The sequence below is a fragment of the Aegilops tauschii genome, chromosome 7 (assembly GCF_002575655.3).
Source record: "Aegilops tauschii subsp. strangulata cultivar AL8/78 chromosome 7, Aet v6.0, whole genome shotgun sequence".
NCBI classification, from domain to species: Eukaryota; Viridiplantae; Streptophyta; class Magnoliopsida; order Poales; family Poaceae; genus Aegilops; species Aegilops tauschii.
The window spans coordinates 3,095,833-3,105,218 of record NC_053041.3 but is presented as its reverse complement, the minus strand read 5'-3'; the positions used below and the strand labels follow the sequence as shown (position 1 = coordinate 3,105,218).

The 9,386-nt window shown below is 46.6% G+C and overlaps 1 protein-coding gene across 1 annotated transcript; it reads left to right on the top strand.

Moving 5' to 3' along the window:
• Nucleotides 1-5,477: 5,477 nt before the first annotated feature.
• Nucleotides 5,478-6,893, top strand: LOC109787189 (F-box/kelch-repeat protein SKIP11). The gene is given in 3 exon segments (XM_073502894.1): nt 5,478-5,861; nt 6,035-6,056; nt 6,059-6,893. Coding segments are annotated over 3 exon segments (951 nt in total). The 3' UTR covers nt 6,604-6,893.
• Nucleotides 6,894-9,386: the final 2,493 nt, after the last annotated feature.

The following is a 9,386-nucleotide window of genomic DNA, read 5'->3' as shown; positions in this document are numbered from 1 at the left end:
ACATGGTGAAAGCTGGCACCAAGCCCCACACCTCCGACGCAACACTGCTCTTTGTCGATCCCAGCATTTTCAACATTGTCGGTTGTAGCACCGCACATCGGATCCGGCTTGCCTGCTCCCTCCTCATGCTCCCATCCGTGCTCCCACTTTATCCTACGGCTGTCTTTTTTCCTTTTTTTCTTTCTAATCTAATCATCTCCCCCTGATTATAAGAGGGTGAGGCCGGGCCTTATTTTGTTCCAATCAAATCAAGCCACGTATCCGGGAGCATGGATGGGCACACGCCGAGGAAGCAGGCAAGTCTCGTCCCCGCACATCACACGCCGCCTCGCAGCATCCCTCTTGGCCAGTGGTATCAGCGCACATCGTCGGTCCCGCTTTCAACATTGCCGGTTATAGCACTGTGTATCATCCCCCGTCGCCTCCCCGCAAGTGGCAGCAGCACACCTCGACGGTCCCAGCACACAACACGCGCTCCCCATGCACCATTGTAGCCGGTCCGCAGCACCGCTCCCGTCACCAGTTGCAAATACAAACCCCACGCCATCCCAGCCTGCGAGGTCTGACACAACACACTCTTACTGCACCCGTTGTTAAGAAAGGACACACACCCCAGGTGCGCAGGCAGTCGACGTCGAGGCAGCGCGGAGGAGCTCAAGCTCGCCGCCAATAAGGCAGGGTTGCGGCATGCACGAGAAGCGGAGATTAGTCTCTCGTAGCGAGGAGCAAGGATGGAGGAGAAAGAAGAAAAGGAGGGGCGAGCTTGCACAAGGCGGACGGGAATGCTCCCTCCTCCTCACGCTAATGGCGGCTGTTACCCAACACTCACAGATCAATCAACGAACACCTACACTCGAGCTCTGTGACAGGATGGTGCCGTTGACCAAACCGTTCGCTCACCGCTTCTTCTCCGACATCTCTTTCTCTCTCAACTCCTCTGGACCAGAGCCCTGAGAGCAGCAGTTGAATAGCGGCGAGAATCCGACTGCCGCGGAAACTGGAAGTTAAGTCACTTCCGGACAACAAGTTCAGTCTTGTTCTCCTTCCTGTTGAAGATTCTTTGGATTCTGAAGAAGAAATACTTCGGAAACCAGCATATTCAGCTTGGCTTATCATACATTCTCCCGGGGCCTCCTCTTTTAGTCTGAATTTTCTGCAAAAAAAAAAAGTCATTCATTGGAAGATTGTTCAGATTTGCTTCAGACCCTTTCTTTAGGCAGGCCGCGTGTCAGTTTTTAAAACGATGTTTCATATTTGGCTTCTGTGCCTTGCTCAAAAGATTGTTTGGTCTGCATGCTAGATCAAGCCATGACGACTTCACTCCAGCTGTGCGACGGGATTGCTCTGTTTTCTCATCTCTGTTTTACCTGTAGTTAGCCTCCTCTACTCCTCTGCTTTGCTCTATTTTCTCATGTCTGAATATTTGCAAGTCCCTTCCTTTGCTCTGTTTTGTGAGCTCTGAACATTTGGTTGTAGCTTCAGACCCGTTTCAGGCGTCAGGTTGACTCCACTCGGGGCCTGACAGACCACGGGACAGACGGACGGAGATGCTGCCGGCCTCCTCACGATAATGGCGGCTGCTATGTATCCTCTCTTTCTTTATAACAAGGATAATACACACTAGACTGTGTGATACTCGGTCTAGAGCGCCAAATCTACTTCACCAAAAGGCACACCCTCCAGAATGGTTCAAATGTTCAGTTATTTTCTTTTCCAAAGAATGAGCGATCGAATCAGCGAGATCGGAACTGTCCTGCTCTAGACGGAATTTTCGTACGTAGATATTTTGCGATATAAAAACAGATGGGTGGATTGCAACTGCCTCGTATCGAGCCTGGCGTTTTCACTTTCGTCAGTCAGACAAGTCGAGAGGGGCGGTTAATCTCGCTCGAGACAGACCACGGGGGCCCTTGCCCCGATTCTGACCGCGCCCTCTGTAGACGGCGTCGGCAGATCCGTGATAGCCGCCAGCAGGAGCATCTCCTAGCATCTCCATTCTCTGATCAAAAGCAGCAATCTGCGCAAACAAATCATCAACAGAGATTGTGTTCTTGATGGCGCCGACCGCTGCAACCACTGGATCGTAGTCACGGTCGAGACCAGCTAGGATGTAGTCGACCATCTCCGGATCAGAGACGGGCCGACCAGCAGCAGCTAGTTCATCTCCTAAACTTTTTATCTTTGCCATGAACAGGGTCCTTGGCATGGTTCCCTTCTTTGTGTTGGAGATGGCAATCCTCAGATTCGTGATCCGAGACTGAGACTGCGAGGCGAAGAGAGTCGTAAGTGCATTCTACAAATCGAAGGTACTTTCTTTACCGACGACTTGCGCTAGTATCTCCATGGAGAGGGAATTGAGCAGGTAGCTGAGGACTTGCTGGTCCTTTGATAGCCATGGTCCGTAGACCGGGTTGGGCACCATGGATGTGCTCTTGTCCGACTGCTGCTGCTCCACCGTCTTCGGGGGCGCTGCGTCGGTGCCATCCAGGAGTCCGGTGACCTGCGCTCCTCGCAGGGCCGGCATGACCTGGGCCTTCCAGAGGAGAAAGTTTCCCCTTGCTAGATTCTCGGTGGGTGGCGCTCCAAGGTTAAGGGCGACAGGAGAAGAGGAAGACATGGCGAGGTAGATTGGTTTTCTCTGTGGACGCTAGATCGATTGGAAGAGGTTGGCTCTGTATACCATGAAAGAATTGGTGGAAGCGTTCCTACTCCTCCTTGAAGGAGCCGCGTCGTATATATTGATTATGGGCAGAAACAACCTTTGCCGTGGTTTACAACTGAAAGACGAGATAGAAGGATACGGGAGAGGATAGAGATAGAGGAAGTTGAGATTACATGTCCAGAACGTTTACAACTCTATTTCTAACAGCTTTTACCCGTGTATGATATGGTTGTGTTAATTAAACTGAACCAAAGCCACTAGCTAATGTTAGACGGAACACGAGTATTGCAAGTGCAGTAAAAGAAGGAAAAACATGTTCAGCCTTTCCTTATTTTCGGTTGAAGGTTGTTCAAACGACTCTCAAGAAATAAACAATTTCATCTAAAAGAATAAACAATTTGAAAGAAAAATCATGATTTCACACTCCTAGAGCAAATTAATCTATACCAAATTACGAGTAAATACATTTCAGAACAGCTGACTGAATATCATCGGGTCCAAATTGCTTTTTATTCAGAGTTTGAAAAATCTTGAACAAATAAATAGGGCAAGCTAGAGACTGAATTCGATGTTTGAAAAGTAACTGTGAGTTCTGTTTTACTGAACAAATAAAGCTGGGTGATGGAGATGAAGACCGTAGAAAGCATCAAAACATTATTGGAACACAAATTACAACTGGAAATAACAGCTAGTGACTAAAACTCGGATGTTTCTGCTCTGGAACTCATTTGGTTCTTCTCTTTTTGTATCATTAGCTCTCCCAGGAAATTCAGACTGAGAATGAGGCACAGCCAGCACTGCATGAAAATATGAACAGAAACTCTGTGTCATTCAAAGGAGCAAACTGGATAATGAAAAATATATACAAAGCGAGTACAAGGTAAGTAACTTACTCATATCTTGCATGCATCCAACCTTTATTCAGTTGATGGACTCGGCAACCCATCACCGCGCACATAATCCAGCTGCGACAATTTCAGATTTAATCTCTGAGGGCCCATGTAGGTGGCATGACAAGGTGGTGGGAAGTTTAGTCCCACCCCGGAAGTGAAAGGAGAGTTGGAGTGATTTATAAGGGATTCTCTCCCTCATGCTATTGGAGCTTGAGAAGAAAAGAAGCCCTCGTGCACTCCTCCTCCGCTCGCCTCGGCGGCGCGCCACGCCGCGCCGCGCTCACTCCTATGCGCTTCTTTTTGCCGGTCTTTGACAGGTAGGGCCACGATCTGAGACGTCGGATCATGGGCTACCGACTTGGACGTGGGTTCAGCCCACGTCTCTCCACGCGCGGCCGCACATATATATGTGGGGTGCTGCGAAAACAGAACGTATATTTTTTTATGCCAGCAAATCGAAGTGTTTGAATAATATACATACAGCATTGCCTGTCTGAGAGGTGCAACACAGCCATCCACAGATCGGTATGCACATTGCTCCAACACCAATGACTTGACCGATAGCTGGAGCTGGCCGTAACTCTCATGTATAAATACTCTCCGTCAGGCACGCATGGAAGGTTCTGCAGACTCTCATACGTTCTGCATACGGTTTAGACTTGCATGGCCAAGGTTGTTCAATTATTCTATTCTTTGACATGTATTCCGTTAGCATATGGACAAAGGTGGCGTGGTTGTGTTCACGACTTCACCGTCGTTGTGCGCGAAAAAACATCTGGCGCTGTATCATTCTGCCTCATGAAGACACTTACGTAATATTAGATACTCCATTGTGTCTGAGTAATAAAATAGCTAGAGTACTTAGTAAAATTACCAAGTGGTAAGCCTATCTATGAAATCAATAAACTATGAGCAACATATACTGTGAGATGTTTTAGCACATTACTGCTTCCTGCCTATATAAGTACATTAGTATTGGTGCCGTGAAGAAAATCGGGAAGGCTTGCATATCTCCGCATGATACATACTGTGACTGCCTGCAAATCTTTTACAGACATTATTTTAATCTTGAACGATTCATAGTCTTATTCAACCGCATCATACACTTGGCTGAGGGTCGACTTTTACAAACTAGTAAAACATCTTAAATTATGAGACCGAGGGAGTATTATTTTAGTCTTGGATGCTTCAAAGTCCATAGTACAATTTTTAGTCTCCGTTCTCTGGGTTAACCAAGAAGAGCGACACCACTCATTCTGCTGCCTGGTTTGGTCCACGTATCCATCGAATGTTTGGAAGCTAGTACAGTACAACATTGTCGTGCCGTGTGAGCCATGCAACGCAGCCATCCGCAAATCAGTATGCACATGCCTCCAACACGAATGACTTGACCCTTAGCTGGAGCTGACATGTCTTCATGTGACTGCTCCACTGGTTGGCAGCAGCCATGTCTTGCATCTCCTTCTAGGTTAGAGAGAAATTGTGTGTGATTAGCAGGCGGCTGGATTAGGCGGATTCCACAGACGGACAGAACTCAACTCGCCATCTTCTGAGCGAATTCGGACCCAGCGTCCCAGCCAATCCGGTTAGTACTACACTACTACTACTACTACTACCATGTTCACTTTTAAACCAAGCTAGTAGGAAATCTATATGCCCACCTTTAATTTAATTGGACTTGGATTCTTCGCTTTAACCTGATTTTCAACTCTTCATTCATGCTCTAATGGAGCTAAACAGTTGTCGTGTCAAAATATGCCAAAGAGGTTGAATTGTGTGGCATGCCAAAATTCTATGAATTTTGGAGAAAACATATTGTAGAAATACTCTTTAAAAAGGAGAAATTTTACCGATTTGCAAAACTATTAACTCTTGACTCTTGGCAGAGCAGGAGTAGGCACGCGTTGAAGCCGCGGTCACCCATGGAAACCCATGAGCCTTCTGGTCATCGTCTCGGCGACTGGGTTCATGGAGGGCAGCAGCACGTCGTCTCCTGGAGCGATATCATTAGTGGGATAGGCCATAGCCTTTTCATCAAATGCCTCCTACGGCTGTCCAGGTCAGACTATGGCTCCGTGGCATGCTTGAACCGCGACTTCAATTCGCTGGTCCGCAGTGGGGAGATCTATCGCTTGCGTCGCAACAATGGCGTAGCGGAGTACTGGCTCTACTTCTCCTGCAACCCTCTGCAGTGGGATGCTTACGACCCGCACCGTGGGCGCTGGATTCAAGTGCCCAAGATACCACCAGACGAATTCTTCATGTGCTCTTACAAGGAGTCCCTTGCTGTCGGAACCGAGCTGTTGGTGCTTGGGATGGCACACATTGTGTACAGATATAGCATCCTAACCAATTCATGGACAAGGGCTGATCCGATGAACTCGCCGCGGTGCCTGTTCGGATCGACAAATGTCGGTGAAAAGGCATATGTTGCGCGCGCGCGGGGGGGGGGGGGGGGGGGGGGGGGGGGGGGGGGGGGGGCAGCGATTCTTCTGGAAGAATACTGAGATGTATGACTCGGAGACACATACTTGGACACCCCTTCCTTGCATGAATAAGGCTAGGAAGTTGTGTTCTGGCACATTCATGGATGGAAAGTTCTACGTGATTGGTGGTGTTACCAACAACAACAAGGTGTTGGCATGTGGTGAGGAATATGACTTGGAGCGGCGGTCTTGGAGGGTCATCGACAACATGTCCGAGGGCCTCTATGGAGTGGCCGGTGCTCCTCCACTTATTGCCGCTGTCAACAATCAGCTTTATGCAGCTGATTACAGTGACAAGGATGTGAAGAGGTATGACAAGCTGAATAATAGGTGGATCACTCTTGGAAAATTGCCTGAACAATGCGTGTCAAACGATTCTTGGGGCATTGCTTTCAGAGCCTGTGGTGACCGGCTGATTGTCATTGGAGGTCCTAGGACTTATACTGGTGGGACGATTGAGATTCATTCATGGATCCCAGATCAGCAAACGCCTCGGTGGAATTTGGTTGCTAAACGGTCATCCAAGAGCTTCGTTTATAACTTGGCCGTGATGGGTTGCTGAGTCCGCTGAATAAAGATCGAATGCGGTGGACATTTATGAATAAAGTTTATCCTCTGACCTTCTTGAATATTTGTGTTATTAGCTTTAATTCTGGTCGAGTTGCTAATAATATTTGTGTTACGTTTTTTTACTGCTTATGTGTAATGTGATACAAGTTGGTCCTCTTGATCTTGCTTGTTATTGTTTCAGCTTTAAGTCGATGGTCAACTTGTGTGTTCGATTTCCATGAACTGATACTTCTGTTAGTCTATCTTTGGGGTGGCGTTTGTCTGTTTGAGTGCTTTTCTTTTCTGTCGGGCTGGACAAATTAGGAATACTAATCGAAATTTGGAATTATGTTTCTTATGGAACCTTCTCCTAGTCGAGCACCGCTGCGTCTTGTCATATGTTTGTTGTGGCTTCAGGACTCGACGCATACAAAAGAAAGTCGCCGCCCTTGACACTGCTCAAAGAGGTGTCGGCCTGCTGTGGTACTAAAACACACGACACCAGTTGAAGGGAAAATCCCTGAAGAAACATGTGTTTTCTTGGAGGAATCAACATGCGGGTTTTTAGTCAGTAGCTGTCATTGTTAGTTGTGATTTGGATTCCAGTAAGGTTTTCACGCACTCCCGGGTTTTCTCATGACATCTCATGGTATTTCAGAACATCAGTTTAGTGTCCAGCTTTGCCCTCTTCCCGTTGAAGACTGTTTGACTCCTGAATTAATAAAATTCTAAATTCTCGGGTCGAAGGACAAGCCACTGCTCTCCGCCTGGCATGAATAATCTCAGGTCATTAGCATTGTTGTGATGATGATGCGTATTGTGACCTGCAACTTTAAGTTTCCTTCCTAATTGACAGTTTCAGACTACCGTTAAGAGAAAGAAGAACAGGTTCATTCTTTGCCGGCCTGCCCCCAAGGCTGTTCAAATTCTGAAGATATCAAATTGTCCACCGAAACCGACGTGTGCATTTCTAAAGTATAGATAAACATTGCCAAATCTATGGTTATTTTCATAATATCCTCAGTGTACTACGTTCATCACCCAAGGTGGAATACTTCATTGAACGACAAACTTCAGACGTTAACGTAACCTTACCTCGTCAACAACAGCTCACCGATCTGAGAGACATCCAAGACGTGACCAACAACGACGAGCTGTTGGGTTGAATTATTCTTAAGTTCCTGGGGGCATGCACTGATGGTATAAAAAGAGGGGACATGAGTGAGTTCAAGAGGAAGTGCCTGCATAAATAAACATCTCAAGGCTTCTTGAGTTGCTACCTGCAAGGTTAAGAATAATTTTGCATGTCGCTCCTCTACTCCTCTGCTTTTCTATGTTTTCTCAACTCTGAATATTTGCATGTCGCTTCCTCTGCTTTTGCTCTGTTTTCTGAACTCTGAATATTTGGCTGTAGCCGCCGCGAAAACCTTTGCTCGCTGCTTCTCCGGCATCTCTTTCTCTATCGACTCATCTGCACCAGTGTCGAGAGAGACGCCCACTTGTCAGTGGCAGGTGTACTCGCATGACCCAGCGCGGATCCGACGGCCACGGAAACTCGGTTGCGATTTAGTACGAGTTAATGCTATCTAAGACTACCTCAGGTGACGATGTTACGAGCAGAGGAGTCGAGAGAAATCAGGGAGGTGGGAGAGAACGATTTGGCAGGCGACGTCGGCGGCGGACCCATCCTATTTCAGAGCTTGAGTGGAAACCTTCGTCGCGGCTTCATCTGTAAGTGTTGGATATGTAGCTAGAAGCTAGGGTTCCTGATGCTTTCGAGATTCAGGTGGGGGTGGTCCTAGTTTTCGATCGCAATACAGTCTACGGCAAGGGGGCGGCATCTCCGTCGGTCCTGTGGTCAGGAGGAAGATGGAGACTTCGGAGGTTTGCATCTTAATTTTCTTTCTGACATCCAATTGCCAATTTCTAGTTCAGGCAAAAGGTTGCCAATCTCTCTGTGCAATTGTGCATACAGTCACTTCTATACAGGATTCACTTCGGATAATTCAGTTCAGACATAGGGTAAAATATTGATCGGTGTGCACTAGGCTTTTGTAGTTTCGTCTATCCAGAAACCATAAAAGGAAGCAAAAAGAAAGAAATACTCTACAAATTGTAGAAACATAGTAGTATAACATTGTCAGCAACATACAGATGGTAAAAGGTCTGAAATTCAGGCACGTCAAAGTCGACCGGAACCAAATATACATTGTGTCCAACAACATACATTACATGGTGCGCTCTGTTACAGCACATATATAGCCCACCAAATTGATATGCATGAGAACAAACTCATGTATTATTCGATTGCTCCAGTGCTGGACAAATATTGGCAATCAGAACTGATGCATATAGATACAAACGCCAATTGTGCTTGCGTGTGGCTAGCTTTCCTCTGCTTTTGCTCTGTTTTCTCAACACTGAACACTTTCCTGTAGCTTGTGATAGTAGATGCTTGATATTTTCCCCATATGGTGTTGAATCGAAGGTATGAGGAACCATAGCTAGCTACAGGACTAACACTGCCCTTGACTTGATCTCGTGGACGGGAAGCCGCTGCGGTCTGTATCTGTATTGAGTATAGATAGACAAGTACCATAGCACCTTATTTATTAGTTATCTTTGAGCAGGAAAAAAAAAAAGTTCAGTCTTTTCTTCTGTTCTGCTGAAGGTTGTTCAAACACTAAAGAAAAGTAAATAAATGGAAAGAAACACATTCAATTTAGACTATTAGCATAGATCAAACTATGAGTACATACCCTTCAAAATTGTTGACTGGATATCATCATATATACC